The sequence below is a fragment of the Onychostruthus taczanowskii genome, unplaced genomic scaffold (assembly GCF_017590055.1).
Source record: "Onychostruthus taczanowskii isolate IOZ18803 unplaced genomic scaffold, ASM1759005v1 scaffold126, whole genome shotgun sequence".
Taxonomy (NCBI): Eukaryota; Metazoa; Chordata; class Aves; order Passeriformes; family Passeridae; genus Onychostruthus; species Onychostruthus taczanowskii.
This window is the reverse complement of record NW_024498418.1, coordinates 597,048-616,352: the sequence shown is the minus strand read 5'-3', so window position 1 is coordinate 616,352 and position 19,305 is coordinate 597,048. Positions and strand designations below refer to the sequence as shown.

General features: G+C 50.2%; 1 protein-coding gene across 1 annotated transcript; it reads right to left on the bottom strand.

Moving 5' to 3' along the window:
* Window positions 1-6,006: 6,006 nt before the first annotated feature.
* STMN3 (stathmin 3) lies at window positions 6,007-17,888 on the bottom strand. Its single transcript, XM_041396129.1, has 5 exons — window positions 17,780-17,888; window positions 8,050-8,145; window positions 7,534-7,709; window positions 6,872-7,063; window positions 6,007-6,377 (listed from the first exon to the last, which is right to left on the bottom strand). The coding sequence occupies exons 1-5, from the start codon at window positions 17,796-17,798 to the stop codon at window positions 6,318-6,320; spliced, it is 543 nt and encodes a 180-aa protein (XP_041252063.1). The 5' UTR covers window positions 17,799-17,888; the 3' UTR covers window positions 6,007-6,317.
* Window positions 17,889-19,305: the final 1,417 nt, after the last annotated feature.

The window sequence follows — 19,305 nt, the reverse complement described above, 5'->3', positions numbered from 1 at the left end:
GATGATTTCACCTCCTGGCACCTAATCTGCTCCTGCTCTGCCCCTTTTTCAGTGGGCAGACTCTCTCCAGCCATGGTGCCAGCGAGGCTGCCGAAACAGGGTGAGCTGTTGTGTTTCAAACCAAATCACTCTGCAAAATTTCTGGGTTTTGCCTGCCCAGGTGAGCCTTTGCACTCACCTTGGCTGAGTCCCTGATCACAGCTCAAGCCCTTTGTAGGGATCCCTTCCAGAGTTACGTAGGTATTTTCCTTTCTTGACTTGGTTTTGATTTTTTCCTTTAAGAACTCTTGACATGGCATGGAGTGACAAGACAAGGGGCAGGGTGAGATTGGATATTGGGAAGAAATTCTTCCCTGTGAGGTTGGGGGGACCCTGGCACAGGGTGCCCAGGGGAGCTATGGCTGCCCCATCCCTGGAGGCCCTCAAGGCCAGCCTGGAGAGGGCTTGGAGCAGCCTGGGATAGTTGAAGGTGTCCCTGCTCATTGCAGGGGGTTGGAACCAAACCATTCCTTGATCCTATGGTTTTGTGGGTGCTAGAGTGTGGTTCAAGCCTTCAGTATTGTGTCCTCAGCACTCAGCCCTGCAGGGCTGCACGGTGGGTAGGGCTGGAAGGTGGTGGGAGCCTCTCCACAATTCCTTCTGCTCCTCCTACCCCAGCAGGTCCCTTGCCTCTGTGCTTTTCTCCTTCAGATCACAAAAGGATGAAGGATGAAGGTTGAATTAACTAGTTAGGAGGTGACCATGCTTGGTCTCATCAATATATCTCAAATTGTCTGGCACCAAGGACTGTGCCTGTTTTCCTAAGACAAATGCAGGGGTTTACTTTGCTACATCCATGTTTTAGAAGAGCCTGGGCTAGTGGACTGTATCAAATCTCAGAGGAAAAGGGAGCAATGCTGCGTTTGCAGTCAGGTTGTTATCTCCGGAATCAGGAAGGTCAAGCTGCAAAAATAGAATTCCTGTTTGTGCGGGCAGCAGCATCCTGAGGACACGTGGGAAAAGCATCAGGCATGGGCTGCTTGCCACTGCCACCACCGTGATGGCCCCAGCACTGTCCTGGCACTGTCCTCCTGGCACTACCCTCCCAGCCCTTACAGAACACTGCCCTGAGAATTAAAATTTATCCCCCCTGCCTTCCCCTCAGTTTGTCTCCTTGTGTGCCGAGTGCTGCTGAGCTCTGTGGAAAGTCTCCCACACTGGTTATTTTGATGGGATCACAAGATGTGGGACAGCCCAGGACAATGCTGCCATTTCAACATCCCCTCAAGGACAGGGAGGACAGTGGCCGGTGACACTGGGCACCGCTTGTGGTGGCAAAAGCCCTTCCCACAAGGCAAGTGGGGGAACCTTTCCCCAGCAGCAAGACACTGTCCCCCACATGTCCTTGTGGATTACAAACTTCTCTGTGTTCAGTTGCAGCTTTTGGACATTTTTGTGTACCTGGCTCCAGGGATGGAACTGGGAGCCTTGGCCATGCAGGGGCTCATGGGTTGGGGCCCATCTCCCTGAGGACTGCAGCCCTCCCACTCTGCCCAGCTCAGGCTGGATCCTTTCTCAGGAAAAGCTCATGAAGGAAGCATTGGAGTTTTTAATAAAGAAGCTCATGTGGTTTCTAGAACTGCACTTGTATTTGTAACTGTTTGGATCTTTTTCCATCTTCCTGTGTAAAGACTTTGCACAACCTCACTCCCAGCCACAGGGGGTGGCAGCAGGACCCTAATTAAAGCATTTATTACGTTGTCCCTCTGAGAATGGTGATAAACTGTCAAATTCTGCTTCTTTTATGATGTGTGAAAAAGCAGTCACTGAGCATTCAGAGGATTAAGGTCTATTTTGTTAAATCTTTAGGTCAATTTTCTGTTTAATGCTGTTTATTGGTATTCTCACAATACAAAGAGAAGCCTTGCAACTAAAACGACCCGGAGAGAGACGGACAGGTACGGTTTCATACCAACTTTATTTCTTTTTTTTTCCTTTATTTTTTTTCATGATCACTTCTTTTGCACAACAACAACCTCAAGTTGACAATGAAATGCACGTGGCAGACCAAAGGGAACCGGACAAGGCTCTGTTAGGGATGGAAAGTCTTTCCATGACACTGTGCCAGCTCCCCACCCAGCGCAAGGGATGTGACCCCGGCTGTGGCAGGAGGAGCACATCCTGCCCGGAGTGCAGCCGGGTGCTGAGCCCTGGGCTGACAGCTCAGCCCTGTGCCCACACAGTCATCTTCCAACCCTCTCCTGCAGCCATGGGCCGGGGTGTTCCTCCCGGGGTGCACAGCTGCCTATCCCGACTCCATACTTTGGTACTTTCCATTTCAGAGCACTTTAGAGATGTGGAGGCATTGGCTCTCCCGTGGTCCCCGTGGGGAGGGAGCATCTATGTCCCCTTGTCAAAGGGTGAGGGAAACTGAGGCACAGGGGATGCCAGGGCCAGGATGCCCAGCTGTCCCCTGCGTCCCTGCACCCCAGGGACCACGGAGCACCCAAACATAGGCATGGGCCAGTGCCCCTCTGCTGCTTTACTTAAAGACAACTGACTACAAAGGTGGAGTTTATTGGTCTTACTATGTCATCTCATCCCTAGCATGGACAGTAAGAAATCCCTAGCACCATAAACAGCCATTCCCTGACTCATTTCAAGTGGTATCAGAGTGAATGTGCATATATTGTTTCCACAGATGCGTTTCTGTGTGTGTGTGTGCACAGCCACTGCGAGGAGGAGGACAGGAATGCCATGGGAGGGATAGAACAAACCCCATGAGACAGGATTGCAGAGCCAGGGCCAGAGTCACGCTGGGCTAAGCTAAAGCAAGCAAGCTGAAGTTTACATTTGAAAAGGAGCAGCAATACCGACCTACCCCCGAGGCAGGATGCATGCAACTCCTCAAATCCCACCGGCCCTGGAAGGTCAACTCAAAGGAAACCCCACAACTGGTTAGAGCAAGATTTTTTAATGACTCCAAAATAATAAGACAAGGAATAGGCTCAGTCCGGAAGCAGTCAGAGGGGCCAGCATCCTTGGAAGTGTGCCTATTTACAGGCAGAGCTGAGCTCTGCTGTGTGGAATAACGTGGGCACAGAGCTGTAGTTTGGGCTTTGAGGCTGGTTGTGCCTTTCCTACAGCTTCACCCATCGCCCAGCTGTTGGTGCCAGCTGGGAGCTCATTTAGCTTCAGCTCTTCTTTCTTGCCCAAACCAAAGGCTCTTCTCCAGGAGGGCTCTTGGAAGGCCTATGCATGCACATAATGATGTCACCCTCCTGGCTTTCCTCCCTCACACTGCTGCCACACTTGAGGTCCAGGCAGGGATGCTGCGGGTGCCCTGAGGATGCTACCCCCTGCAAGGCACATTCCCATGTCCATATGATGCTGCTAAAATGGGGTTGAAAACTGTTGGCTCTGAACTCAATTCACAAACACCTTCAGGGATCAGTGGAGACCTCAAACCCCACAGTAAGGAAGATGGCCCCGAGACTGGGGAGGTTGTTGCATGCTGTGTCCACATCCACGGTACATGGGAATGCTTCAGGAATGACATAGGCTGGGGCAGTAAGGATGTTAATGAAGATACTTAATTAGTCTAATTTGAGGCATGAAGTATGCAGCTGCACACAGCCAATAGCATGAAGGGATATGGGAAGGCATGGAATAACCATGATCCTGGCCCATGCCACGTGCTGCAGGTTGGGCACAGTGCTGCATGAGCTCCTGGCCATGATGGGTTTGGAGCAGTGGGTGGACACCCCTCATCCAGGCAACACCATGCAGCCAAAGCAGTCACACATTTCCCTGATAGTGCCCAGTGGCACTGGACAAGCTCCTGAACATCCCTACTCTATCCACCTGCACCAGGCAAACACGGCTGCGGGACACGTAAAGCCTCTGGCCCCACAGCTGAGGCTGTTTCCTTGGCACCAAGTGTCTCAGCAGCAGCTCCCTGACATTACCAATGCACAGCTCTCCCTGCACATCCCTGCTCCTCCCTGCAGGAGCTTCTCCTGCAGGAACACATTTTCCAGCCATATCCACCATCCCTCACTGCACCAACATGATGGAGGGGAGAAAAATTAGTTTCCCAGTGCTCACACCTGCATGAGCACCATCTGCCAGGCCATTCTGCACTTGCCATGGGAATTTTTGCCAGGAAAAGCTATTGCAAGAATAATTCCCCACTTGAGACCTATCTGGGCTCCAGGGAGGGGGAAGAGAGGGACACAGGGCAGCACAAGGGACTGAGAGGGAAGATCCAGGCAGGAACTGAGCCTGGAGACTCAGGAGCTGTGTGGGAGGATGGCTTTGACCAGCACAACTTAGTACAGCTATCTTCCAGCACATGCTAAACATGACAGATCCTCCAGCTTCCACCAGGTTGCAGGGAACCACCTGGAACCTCCACACAGGGAGGTTTAGATCAACACTAAATTATATGAACTAGAATTGAAGCATCACCTCTATTCTTCCTCTCAGCCCTTCCTTCTCCTCCCAGCATGAGGAGCAGCCGTCCCGCTCTCACTGCCCTGCCCGCAGGACTCGGCTGCCTCCAGCTCCCAATTCCATCGTTTTCCAGCTGCTCTCTGCTCAAGCATCCCACTGGCACCCTGCCTTCACCTGGCCCAGCCTCCGACTCCTTCTGAGCCCCCAGGAGAGAGTGAAAATGGCCATTTCTCTTGTTTTCAACTCTTGCTCATGAGTACAACATTTCTGATAATAATAATCATAATAATCATAGTACTAAAAACAGTATTTACAACAAGCTCCAGGTCAGAATTACACACCAAGCAAACACTCAGCACCACAGAGAGTAGGACAGGGTTAATATCTCGCAGATACCTTCTCAGGTCCCACCAACGTGGGACACAGACATTTGACAGTTTCAACCATTTCTTACACACAAACATTTCATTTAAATTACTTTTTAAATTTTTTTTTAAACTTTTTAAAATTTCTCGTCACTATATGGATGAGGTGATGCTGGCGGTGATGCCGCGCTCTACACAAATGCTTATCTAAGACAGCTGCTACTATAAACTGATCATTAGCTACTGTTAAGAAATTCAACCCTCAGTTTCCTTCTTTGCCCTAAATCTAATTTTCTTTTGTCACTGACAGTACAGGAGCTTTCTAACAGCCCTATTTTCCCCCAGACCAGGAGGAGGGCTTTGGGAGTAAGGTAGCCCTTCCTTTTAGGAGCAGAGTCCCCTGACATCAAGCCATGGCCATGGAGGGATCTCTCCCACATCCAGCTGGGAATTCGGTGGAGATCAGAAAAGAGCCCCAGGATTTGGTCTCCAGCAATCTGCCCTGTGATAGCCCCAAAGAGCCACATCCATCACTGGAAAGTGGGATGGATTCTTCTGTTCACTAAAAGGCAATTTCACAACCATGCACCCTCTCTGTTGGATTTGCTTTCCTAACAGAGTGGAATCTGATCTTGCGGGAGCACTGGGGAGCCCACAGGGGATGGAGGGTCACTCCCAGGGCTCCCACAGAGCTGGAAATGCAATCACCACCCACAGCTCTCCCAGGCAGAGCAGCCAAGGCCCCGCTCAGGTGGGGAGAGGGCAGCTCAGTGGCCAACCAGGGCATCAGGCAGTGCCCACCGTGACAGGAACTTGCTGTGATGTGGCACCTGGCACCAAGCTTTGGGTGGAGCCCCTCAGCTGCTTCCACACGGGTTCTCAAAAATCACCCAAAGATGAGGACTGTGGTCACTGCCTACCTGGGCTGGCTCTGAAGGCAGCCAAAAGATGGGGGGTCTGCACACTGCAACTCCTGAGCCATCCATCCCTCTCCTTCCTCTCTCCACCATGGGCAAACAGGGGACTGCTCCCTATTTTACTTCACACACAGAAATTATCACTTGTTTCCCATTTTTCTGAAACTGATATTTGGCTCAGAGCAAACACCAAGAGGAGGAAAAGCCCTGGATAAGAAATCTGTATCTCTGTGACACTGGTGGTTGAATTTATTAATATCTTCGTTTGGTTTTTTTTTTTTTTTACATCCGTTTAAGAAATATTTTTTTTAAAAAAGGACAAAACCCTCCAAAGAAGCTGTTTGATTGACTGATCGACTGATTGATTCTCTATTTGATGTGAACTAGTTGCTATTCTGCTTAGAGGTCCCTATGATCTGTGAATCCCCACAAGCACTGACGATTAGGGATGCAGAGAGAAGCGTGTAGCTGGGGGACGAACACCGGGGAGGGGGGATGGAGAACCGAATGTCGCATCTAGACAAACAAAACAAAATGTGTTGGTTGGTCGACTGGTTGGTTTGTTAACAGGAATCAGGTGCTAGATGTGTAGAAAAGCCCTTTATCCAGAGATCTCCTCCCGCTGTTCCTTGTTCCTGCGGACTTCGGCCGCGTGCAGTTCCTGCAAAGACAGGAGAAATGACACCGGGCTAACACGCCCTGCTCTTGTCATCAATGTTTTCCTCCTGTACACAGGATTTGCATCAGACGTAAAAAAAGAGACCAGTTTCTCATCCAAAACATCCCGAGGGCGGGGGGTTACACCTGCAAGGAGTGAAGGATCATCTGTGGGAGCTTGGAGGTGATGGAACCTCCAGCGAACGCGCTCCTGGCTCCTCTCTCCTGCAAAACCCTTCAGCCACACTGCCCATGGTGAGTCTGACCCTGTGGCTTTGGGTTTGCACTTATCAGATTATGCAGGCTATGTTCTCTGCTGACCTTGAAGGGCATAACCCCCCTCCTCAGCTCTGGAGCAGAGCTCCTCCTCAGCAACCACCACCAGGGAAACACCCCGTCCCTCGCACCCATCACACTGGGACCAGACCCCATTTTTCCATAAGGATCAGCACCCCCAGCACCCCAAGCCCCCAGCCCTGTCCCAGGGGTCCTACTTGCCTTCTCACGGAGCCGCTCCCTCAAGGCAGCAAGGTGTGCCTCACGGATCTCCCTGCTCAGCTCCATCTTGTAGTTGAGCTTCTCCTCGGCCAGGCGGCTGAAGTTGTTGTTCTCCTCCAGAGCCTTGTGCAGCACCTCCCGCTCGTGTTCCCGCTTCTCCGCCAGCTGCTTCAGCACCTGCGCCTCCTGGGTCTGCCAGGGATGGGGTGAGGCCACCGAGAGGCTCTTCCAGCCTTCATCTCCCCAGAGAGGCTTCCAGACTCCCTCCTCTGCTCAATCCACTCTGCCAGCCCCCTCCCCCCCATAACACAATCTTCTTGCTTGCAAAATACTTTTGGTGCCTTTTTCCTGCTACCACAGAATTGTCTAGGCTGGAAAAGCCCTCTGAGATCACTGAGCCCAACAGTTCCCCCAGCGCTGGCCAGCCCACCACTAACCCATGTCCCCAGGTGATCACATGATGATGATGAGGATGGAGTTCAGTTCCCTGCCTAAATCACGCTGCAGAACCTCACTCCATGATGCCTGTGTCTCACCTGACAATTTACAGTGGAATAACAAGTGTCAGAACACTTCCCAGCTGTTTTAGATTAATCCTGCTGAGTTTTAGGGTTTGGTGCAATTAGTACCAGAAAAGTCACTGCTTCTCCAGGACATCTTACCTTCCTCCTCTCTTCTGCAGCCTCCAGCCTCCTCTGCAGCTCCTCCAGGGACAGGTCCTTCTTCTTGGGAGGGGAGGAAAGGATTGGGCTCTCAGGAGATAAATCTGAAGGGGACTTCAGGATCACTTCGAAGCTCTGGCCTGATGCCCTCTTATCCAGCTGCTTCACCTCCATATCTTTGTGGGGAAAAAAAACCACTGACTCTGTGAACCTGTGCCACTCAGGAGAGTGACCTGAGGTCATCAAGTTCCTCACACAGGAATTAGGATCTTCCCATGTCCTGATCTGGGTGATTTTTTTTTATCTCCAGAATTTCTTGATTAGTGATCACCTTCATTCCCTCCATGCAAATGCAATTAATTTAAAGCCATGGCATAATTACAGAAAGGTCACATTGCTGTTAATACCTTGTATGTCACCCTTGCATGAAGCAGAGAGACTCTGACTCTGGCAAGCTCCCACATTGCCTGTGGGGGAACAATCCAAACACTGCTGGAGAGGGAGCAGGTTACCTACCTCCATACTGGTAGATGGTGTTGGGATGGGGCTGGGTGTGGAAACAGGAGCAGATGAGGGAGAGCAGAGACAGCTCCTTCATTTTCTCCTTGTAGGCTGAAAAATATGAAATAGCAATGAGAGAGATTCTAATAGCTTCTTTTTCATGGAGAAATTAAGCGAGTATCCCATTTGCAGCTATCAGACTCTATGGAGGCTTTTTCATTCTGCCAGGAAATCCCACTTGCAACTCCAAGACTCTGTGGAGATCTTTCCATGCTGCCATAGCTTGCCAAAAGGTCCCAAAGGAGTGTCTGATCTAGAGCAGCCTAAATTAGCTGCCAGTGTGGCAAATGTTATGGGAACGCACACAGTAGGGATTTAACACATCCAGGGGTTAAGTTTCTGTGCAGGGTTTTCCCTCCAAAGGAGCTGGGACACTGCAGCCTGTGTAGTTGAACATGTTGGGACAGCTGCCCCACCCTTTCTCTGGAAGTGGAATTTCCAGTCTCTGAGATAAATGATGCCCACTGACACCTGGAGACATTGCTCAACCCCTGGAGAGTTGGGAATATTTCACAATTCAGCATTTCTGAGGTGAGGGTGAAGAGGCAGGAGGAGGCCAGCAATGTGGAGAACAAAGGGGCATTTGAGTGATGAAACTGTTCAGGGGCTCTGCTACCAGAGGAAGAGCTGGACCCCAACTTCCAAAGCACCTCCTGCCCTGCAGCAGATCAGGGAGGATGTGAGTGGGTTCTGCCACCACCGTGGCCACACAGGCAGAGGTTGGCACAGTCTGTGACCACAATAACAGTCACAGTCTGTGACCTGTCCTTCTGTAAAGGACAGGAAACACTCAATCCTTTCCAGCTCTGCTGCTGTGAGCCCTCAGTTTGCTCATTGTTCCTGTGACTGGAGGATGCACCACAGCATCCAAGTGCTGCCCCAACACAGACTGCAGCAATCTGCTTCTGGGGCAATCTTCACCTGTATTTTTGGAGTTCAGCACATTTAAAACAGTGAACTGTTTGCACACTGCTGACAAAGAACCTCAGAATAGAAGGAGTTGAAGCCAGTGAGGTGCTCTGTCAGGCTGTCACGTTCTTTGTCACATCAGTGAAACCCTCACAGCATCACTCCTGAGTCAGGTCAGCAGCTGGGGCCCAGCAGTGGGTGTTGCTGCCTCATGGGTCCTGTGAGGCTCTGTCCTGGGCTGGCTCCTTGGGTGACACCCAGGCTCATGGGGACAGTGTCTTCATGGCTGCATGTCCTGCAAACCAGCCCTGAGCGTCCTTGTGCTGCCCTTCCTCCTGCCCCTGCCACAGGCACAGGAATTCTGCTGTCCTGCCCTGGCTCTGCCTCTGGGCTCCCCACACATCCTGGTGCTTCTGGCCTTGCTTTGTCCCCTCTGTCCTCAGCTCCATTTCATGCTCCAGCCAGAGGCAACTCTGCAGCTCAGCTTCCAATGCCACCTTCAGAGCAAGACCCTCCCCTAGGCCAGGACAGGGAAATCCCCAGAACTCTGTGATCTGAATAGGCATTAGACACAGAACAATTCCAAAAAAAGTAACATTGTGTGTATCACGTGCCCTTAGGAACATCTTTCAGGTATTCTCCTCTGCCTTCCCACAGCTGAGTGGGAAAACCTATGCCATTTTCATGCTTTCACTGATTTCTCCTCCTAGGTACAGAATTTCACCATAATTAGCACCCTTCTTTTGCTAAACCACCATCCCTGAAGCTCACATCTTGACTGAACTTTTTTAGCTTGCTGCCCATTCTGATTTGAACCTCCTGCCCAGTCCTGCTGTTAAATGTAAACCAAATAGGAATAGTTTACACCAGCAGTGGCAGCCAGACATCTTTGATTTTGTTCTTAATGAAAAAAAACCTCTGGAGAGCCTCTGAGAGGCCCAAAGTCGTGGCATGGAGCAGGAAGCTAATGCATCTCCTAATGTGCTGCCAAGAGCCCTGAGGAGGATCCCTGGGAATAGATGAGAGACATTATCATTTATTATCATTTAGACATTCTCATTTAATACAAACAAACCAGTCAACAAGGTCGTTGCTCCACCATTAGGTCTGGTCCTGGGTGAAACCAAGGCATGAGGCAGATGTGCCACACCCCCGACCCCCTCATTTAATTCAATTTAATTGTCTGGCAGCACTTGTTACAGAGCACAGCACTTTGTGTTCCACGACTCGGGCTTCAGCACTGGCACTGTGTGCAGATGATTCCATGCTGCATTCCCTGCCTTTCAGGAGCTTTGCCGTGGTCATTTCACAGCTGCCCCCATTCCATCGGGATCTCCCCTGTCCGACTTTCCCTGCTGCAGAGAAAACTGACCCTCCCTCTCTGTCAATTAAAACGAAGAGGAGCAAGAGGACAAAAGGCGCTGGGCTGCGGCAGGGCTGTGCCGAGTTCTGGAAGCGCTCTGTGTCCTTCCCCTCCCGGAGCCTGCAGCCGCAATGAGCGGCACAGGACCGGGAGCTGCAGCCGCAATGAGCGGCACAGGACCGGGATCTGCAGCCGCAATGAGCGGCACACAGAGCCGGGAGCTGCAGCCGCAATGAGCGGCACACAGGACCGTGAGCGGCGCTGGAGCTGCCGCGGCCCCGGGGACCGGCGGGGGAGGGTCCCGAGCAGCCCCCGCTGCCCGGCGCTCCCCTCTGTCGGGGAAGCAGCGGGAGGGAGCAGCGGACCGAGCCCCCCGGGCCCCGGGAGCTGCTCAGCCCGGAGCTGTCCCTTCAGGACAGACACCGCCGGCGGACCCCGGCCGGAGCTGTCCCTTCAGCACCTCGGCGGGGGCCGGGCATGAAGAGGGGGAAGGACTGACTCCTGAAGAAATTTTAGAGTCATAGGAGCGCAGAATTGCCACAGGTTTGTTGGGATTGGAAAAGCTCTCCAAGACCATCAGGTGCAAATGTTCCCCCAGCGCAGCCAAGCCCACAGCTAAAGCATGTCCCCAGGTGTCCATCTACATGGCTTTTAAATCCATCCAGGGAGGTGACTCCACCTGGTCCCTGGGCAGCCTGTGCCAGGGCTTGACAGTCGTTTCGATGAAAACATTTTCCTAATGTCCAATCTAAACCTCCCCTGGCACAAGTTGAGCCATGCCCTCTTGTCCTGTCCCTTGTTAATTGGGACAGGAGCCTGAACCCCAGCTGGCTGCTCCCTCCTGTCAGGGAGTTGTGAGGGTGAGAAGGTCCCCCCTGAGCCTCCTTTTCTCCAGGATGAACCCCCTCCCAGCTCCCTCAGCCTCTCTGGTGCTCCAGCCCTTTCCCCAGCTCTGTTCCCTTCTTGAAACACAGTCCAAGCTCTCAATGACACTCATGTCCTGAGGATCCATGCCCTGAGAACTGCATGGATCCCTGAAAGCCCCACACCTGTGCTCCAGAGCCAGCAGCTACGCCTGTGGGACCCAGGAGCATCACAGTGATGGCCTTGCGCTCATGACACATCCTGTGACAAATAATTGTTTTATCAGGCTAAGACAAGAAAAGGCATCCTGTGAGGAGAGGTACATCCTCTGATTCAGTAACTAAAAGAAAGATCCATAACCTCTGGGTTGCTATGTAGGAACCTGTGTCAGTGAAGATCAAACCTGAGATGCCCTGTAGCAAGACTTGGGCTCAATCACAGCTGCTTAAAACTCAGGGGTAAAAGATTGCCAACCTCAGCACTAGAATTTACTTCAGAAGTATCTGCACTCCCATTTGCAAGAGATTTAAGGTTTTGAGGACATATTTATGCCAGTGGACAAAACCATTGAATATGTGGCTGGCCAGCATGTGACATGGCCAAGGAGTTCCTGCCCAGAAAGGATGGGTCCAGTGCACAAATGAACATATTTTAAGAAAAATTAGATAGGGAGTGCTGAACATTTTACTTGAGCATCTATCAGCATTTTTACTTCTGTTAACTTAGTAAAAATAAATTCAGCTTGCACTGAGCAAATATTTCATTTCTGTATAAATTAATCTGACTCAGGTCCTCAGGGACTTGATACCAAAGCATTGCTCAGAGTCTCAGAGGCGCAGCGAGAACTCTGCCTTGCTGGTGGGCAGAGGATTCGGACAGGCTACTCACTCAGGTGTGACTTACTGACATTTCACTTCTCTTTTAAGGCAAACACAAATTCAGCAGCAGAATTCATTCTCATTCATTTGTGTCAGCAGCAAATTCATTCAATCTGGTATGGTCTTCATCACTGTGTCATGACATTTCACCACTTTCATATCAGAACTGGGGTGAAACATTGCAAATAACTGAGTTGTGTAAAACAAGAAGTGAATAAACTGTAGAAGGCAGAGAAAATATATCAGTGTCTCATCCTCTAAAGTGGAGTGAGCTCACATTTTGTTGGCTTTAGAGGAATTTGAGCAGTGATTAAGCTACAATCCATAAAGGTGCAGTCAGTTCCTCAACCTTTCTGAACATTTGTGCCTTGCAATCAGCCCAGGCTGATTCTGGTTTGGTTGTATTACTCACCCCATGAGCCAATCAATCTTTATTAATTTTTTTCATCAGGAGATGTCCTGAGCCTTCACCAAGGCACCAGGAGGCTCAGGGTGCTCCCAGCTCTCTCTAGCGACTCCTTTCCTGTGCTCCCTCTAGTGCTGCAGGGAACATCCTGCATTTCCATATCCCCTCTGCTGTGCACACCATCGATCCACGTAAAATGTTTATCTCCAAGCCAACCCCCGGAGACATTATCCAGCTGCTCCCCAAGTGCTGGTGGTGCCAGAGATGGAGGAACAGCTGGGAATGGCGTGGTGCAGGAGCAATGGGATTCATTTTCCTGCTCATGATGTGCCTGGATGGAGGAGCTTGAAACCTATTATTCATTCAACAGTTTTTTTCTCTGTTTCCTAAATACATAAAGCTAAACTGCTACCAGGTTTTGGGGTGGTATTTAATGGCATCCACCAAAATTGAGCGAGGCCATCTCGGCACAACACTGACATGGCATCAGTCACAGTGAAGCAGAGGCAGAGCAAGGTTAATTTATGTGAAATTTAAATGGATGAGACTGGATGTGCTCTGTCTGATAGCAGGGTCAGAGGAAGGTTATTACAAGAAAATAATTTGGTTTGTGAAGATAACTTTGGAGAAGTAAGAATTGCTTCCATAATGAATATTATCTCATGCAAAAATAAGAAGAGGCCAATTATAAATGTAGTCAAAGCTTAAATTGAAGGTACAGAAGACAGAGAGACAGAGAACTGAGACCTCCAGCACAGACTGCAAAGCCACACAAACAACAAAAGCAACCAGAGTCCTCAACAAGCCTTGAGAGTACAGCAGGCTCTAGATATTCTCCCTGCTATGAATCCTATCATAAAAATATTGGCCAGACCTTCAGTCTAATGCACTTCCACCTTCCTGCTCCCCAGCTTCCACAAACAAGTCAGCAGCAGATCTTACAGAACCAGAAAACACTAGTGGGTTTTTGTTTGGTTTTTTGTTTGTGTTTTTTGAGGGGTTTGGAGTTTTTTGGGTTTTTTCCCAGCTCAGTAGTTGTAGCCCACACTGATGGTACAGGGACACCACAAAATCCAGACCCAGAAGTTACCACGGGCTCACGTGGAAATGTGGAATCATCCATGAGAACAGGCAGATATGAGGTTTGCTCTGCCTTCTGTCAGACATCTGCTAAACTATTGCCCAGGAATGGTTTCCAATCACCCACCTCCTTCCCCCCAGGTTTTATTGGCAGCTCATGAATGTCACAACAACCCGGGCTGTGCACAGCCAGTGCATCAGCAAATCACTGAAGCTGTAGCACTGGAACATTTGGGCTGCTCCCAGGAAAACACCCAGGGAAATCTCCTCTTGCATGGGCTCAGCAGCAGAGAAGGGCCCAGGCTGTGGAGCAGAGCCTGGCTGGGGGGTTACTGTTGGAAGGAGAGAAGCATGGCCTGGGTTGCTTTATAAAGCAGAGGAAGGAACCAAATGGAAGCAGCTAACCCAGAGGGTTTGTGGATTTGAGGCAAACACGGGTTTGGATGTCAGGTTTGGGTGAGACAAAGAGCTGTGAAAGAGCTGGGGAGCTGATGAGGCAGCAGCTCATGAGACAGTCAAAGACAGAGCCCAGTGCCATGATGTGTCAGGGACAGATGTGCTCTGTGACCACAGACAGACATTTGGTCACTTGGGATCTTGGTTTCCTTCTCATTAACTGATGATGATTGTATTTCCCCATTATACAGTGGTACTATTTGTATAAACACATTCAGAGGGGATAAGATTCTCTAGTAGGGCAGTAATCATGTAGAGGTACCTTGAAAAAAGAAAAGGATTATTTGGAAATATGCTGAGTAGCTCTTCACCATTTGGGAGATGCTGAAGTGCCACAGCACAGGCATGTGGTCTTTGGTTGGTCTCTGGCTCTTTTGTATTTTCTAAATCACAGCCTATTGGTTTAACTCCCCTCTGGAGGGGAGACTTTAATTTTTGAAACATAACTCACATCTGGAGGAGTAAAACCCATGTCAGTAGGACAGCTGTGAGGGATTAGCCAGGCATGTTTTTCCAGTTAATTTAGGGGTACAGAAGTTTGAATGAGTTTCAGGTCCCCCTAATGATGGTCATCAAGAATCATTAGCTTTGTTCACCCCTCTGCTGCCCACACTGCTGTCACAATGGGCTTTTATGCACCCTTCTGGATGCCAGATCAGACCACTAAATCTCAGCTTTTACTCAAAAGAAGGAAAATATGTTAACCTGACAAAACAGTGCCTTCACCAGATCTGAACCAACGATGACAGATTCCAAGAAAGAGCTCCTCTGAGATATCTGAAGCATCTTCCCAGAGTCTACATGCTGCCACAGACCAAGATATTATTTCTATTTTAGAAAGAAGAAGTATTTGCTAACTAAATAGATCCCTTGTTTGGATGCACTGGTGGAAAAAAAAAAAAAAAGCCTACAATAATAGGCTCTTTTGGCATGTAGAACTGAACTCCCAATAAAAGAACTCTAAATTTTAAGGCCACATAGCCTTCTTCAACAGTCAAAGAAAAAGACAATAGTTATTTTTTGAGAGAGAGATGGAGAGTTGATAGAAAGGATTCTGACTCTCCAGCGTGGGCAGTAGAAATGTCAGGACAGGGCAGCACCATATGGCGTCCTTCAATGCCACCCAGAAAAGGGATCAGGGGATAACCCAGAGCCACATGAAGTCCCTCAGCTCTCGCATTTCAGTGCAGGACGGGAAAACCTTGGGCTCTGCCAGGCCCATTAACCGTGCCCAGTCATGAGGCCAGGAATAACAACCTGGTGTTTCCTCTCGGCTCCACCCTCCCAGACACGCCAACATCGGAGAAAGCCGGTGTGGATGTCACCTTCTGCATCATTTCATAATCTCACGTCTCTTTATTCAACCCAGCCGCTCCCAGCTGTGCGGGGAGCTCCGCAGCCCTGCAGAGCCCTGCAGGCCGGTCGGCGGAGCACAGCGGCACAAAGCTTTGTGCGGATGCTGCGGGAGGAGCTGCGAGGGCTGTGCCCCCGCAAGGGCTGCCCGGCGGCGGGGCCGGCACCGCAGCTCACCGGCACTGAGCATGTGCCGCCCATCCCGCGGCTCCCGCTCCCAAAACAGCCCCCGGGGCCGCCAGAAACCGCCTGAGGTGACAGGCAGGAAAGAGAGAGGGCAGCCGGGCTCGGCGGAGCAAGCCCTGTTTCTTTTCATCGCGAGGATTTGGTTGTTTGGTTGAACAAACCAAGGAAATCTTCCCGAGGGGGATAAGCCCTCGGGCAGCAGGCGCGGACTGCAGCTGCCCTCCCCGCGGCACGGATCGGCTTTTGCTGAGAATAAAGAAGGAAATAATGAAGAAAGCAAACAAGACTCATTCCTTAATTGAAGGATTCATAGTTCTTTTTCTCCTGCCTTTCCAGGCTACCCTCCATTGGTGCTGTACGAGCTGTAGGCGATGGGGAGATGGGGAACTGCTCCTGCAAAGGCAGCTGGGCGAGGCTCAGCCCCGACCCTCCCTTGGCACACAGCACCCTATTCTCTTCCCTCCTGCCACAGCACTGCTTTCCATGACCTCCTACTCCTTGAAATTGCTTCTCTGCTTGATCTGAGTCACAAGGAAGCCCCATTTCTGCTTCTTCATGATCTTAAGTGTCTTTGACAGTAAAACTGCATCTTTGGGAGAACGAGATGTGCTGTGGGCATGCAGTGGGTTGGGAGGGTGAGAATGCACCAACTGGAAATGGCATGTTCTGCCTACGTGTGCTTCATCCACCACCTCGTCCATCTCAAGTTCGATGCAACCTTGGTTTAGAGGGCTGGTAAGTCTGAGCCTTCCCTCCCACCCCCACTGTGCAAACGAGGTCCAATCCTGCTCGGTAGGGAAGGCAGGAGATGGGTGGCACCTCCCAAGAGTGCACTGCAGCAGACGTTCATTGAGACAGGGATACCCGCACGAGTATATACAATAGCTGGAGGTTTCCTATCACAAACACATTTTTACAATGCTGTTTTATGTCTTTAACTGCATGCAAAGCCCACTCAGATCAGCTGCGCCCTTACACTTCCCCCACATACACACCCCTCCTTCTCTCTGTGCTTCTTCCCCCTGCATCTACTGGTCTTTTTAAAGGAGCAAGGAATAGAAAATGCACGGCAGGAAACCTCGGCAAAGGGCAGGGAAAGAAGCAAGAAGTGTTGCCTGGCCTCCTGCGGGCTGGTCCCTGCCTGGAGGGCACAAAGCACTGCCTGCTCTTCCTTTTTGTCTGTCACTCCTGCTCAGCCCTCCAGCATCTCACTCCCCCCTCGCAAGCCCCTCTTTGCAGGCTGCAGAATTCAGAGTCATTCCAAGAAAAAGAAAAATCTGTTTTCTAAAAAAAAAAAAAGACCCTCTAAACCCACCCACTGTTCATGGTACCATTTCAAGCTTTTCTTCTCCTTCACCCACACTCCCATTTCAGCCGCTTCAATCCCTCCTTCCCAGTCAGAGGGGGCAAGATGGGTCTTTAGGAAGCAGCACAGCATCCCGGGCTGCCATCCTGCAGGCAGAGCCGAGCAGGCTCCCAGGCAGCCGCGCTGTGATTGCCGGCACTGCTGCAGGAGGGAGGAAGGGCTCCCCTTGCAGCATCTCGTTTCACCCAACGCCATCAGAGGACCGCTCCCCTGTAGCATCTTCCAACCAAGAAACGTGAGCTGTGCAAGAAATCTGGGGCTAGAAAGCCCTGAGAATACACAAAAACCCATCCAGGTTCTTCTGGTTGGCTTTGTGGGATTTTTTAGGGCATTACTGACTCTTGCCCATGTTTTGCTCTCCACTGCCCGTTTAGGCAATACATGATCTTCACAAAACAAAATGTAATTTCTGATTTCCTTACATCCAGCTGCACCGTGTGCATTTTTTTCTTAGGAGCAGCTCTACGATGTTACAAAAATAATATCTAATTGGCACGTAGCAGCATCTTCTAATGGCACAATGAAATGGCAGCAATACTTTAAATTGGCAAGTTTATCACACGTGTATTCATATTAAAATAAAAAGCCCACCTGCTATCTTGCATCAGAGGGGTGTGTGTATGGGGGAGGAAGGGGAACAATGCTGCCATACCAGCTGCCTCCTCAGCACACACACAACTCCTCCGAAACCCACGGAGGGGAAAAAAAAACCAAAACACCAAAACCCAATCCAAACCTTCAGAATAATGATTAAAAAAATATATAAACCTTGACGATTTTAGAAGCGCATTGATGTGAAGCCCCCGAGAAGCCGCCTGTCCTACCTGAGACGGTGCTGGCCATGCTGCGGCGGGAGCGGAGCGGTGCTGCAGGAGCAGGAGGGAGCGCAGGAGCTGCGGAGGTGCTGCAATGCTGCGGGGAGGGAGGACTGACTCAGCTGGAGGGGGCTGCAGCCATCCGCGGCGGGGAGAGGCTGGAGCGCCCAGAGAAAGGCGAGGGGTGGAAAGAAAAGGAAGGGTCACTAGTTCAGAATATTAATGAGCGTATCAGGCCTCCTTTCCTGGGTGGCTTTGACGGCAGATCCCTCCCAGGCAAGCCTGCCTGCCAGGAACACAGCCCCACGGCGGGGGGGTGAGACACACCCAGCCGGGCGCTGGCAGAAGAGGATTTTTTTCCTCCTCTTCCTCCCTTTCTTGTCTGCTCGAGATGGGCTAAACTGATTTTGCCCTTACTAAAAGGAGAATTAAGCAAAATAATTGATTTTTTTTCTTTTTATTTTATTTTTTTTTAATTTTCTTCTTTTTTTTTTTTTTTAACCAGCCATTCCAAGGCAGCCTCACCTGCAAGGCCAGGCTGGACTGGGCTGAGATGTGAAACCCAAACCCCAAACCTTGCAGCAGCTTTAGGCAAACAGCAAAGGGAGGAGGGATCCCAGCAGGTTTTTAAGGCATGGGATTAGTTCTTTTTTTTTGCACCAGCACTGAGGCACTAAAGGAGCTGCAGTTTGGGGAGGAAACTGCCGTAAAAGTAGAGGAGAAAGAGCAGAATGGAGCCTTTCAATTTTAGTGAGAATTCTCTGGGTTTCTCCTCCACCCTAGGCATCAGGACCTCTTTTCTTATAATTTTCTGTCTGTTTTCTACAATTTTGATCATTTCCATTTTTGGCTATTGCCAGGGGCCAATGCTTCTGTGCTTTTAGAGCACCACACACACACTTGGGAGCAAGGAATCCTCCCAAACCCACACATCTCCTGGCACGCTGCAATGCAGACACTCCCAAACAATTCCAGCTGCTGCAGAGAACCACAGGTTGTTGGAATACTTGCCAGTGCTCTGGCTTGCTCAGGGGTAGAAGCCACAGTAAATTCAGTTAGAAAGACTGGAGATTTTGCTACTTTCCTAGTTTTTCCCCAATCTCCCAGTGTCGTAGCACTGTCACAGAAGAAAAGAAAAATAGAGAAAATGTCTAACTCAGAATAAAATGAACACTATCCACACATTTTCAAAATGTGTTTGCAAGTTTTTATGACCTTTAACTGCTCCCTGTTCTGTCCAAGCCTTGTTTTGTAGTTCCAACTCTCTCTACTTTCTCCTTGGATTGAATCTCCAGGACTTGACAGGTTATCTTGTGTTTCAAAAACACCTTTGCCATGATCAGAGGCAGGCAGCCATCCCAGGCACCCGACTGCTGGAGTGATTTCCCCCTTCTGTTCAGCATGAACTCTGGCTTTGATATTCCCAGCAGTCCCAAGAGGGTCTGGCTACCCCTTAGAACATTCTGGATCTTTTGGCATCAATCCAGCACACATTTTATTTCTTTGAGGAGAGGCTGTAGAATGATTTAAAGGTG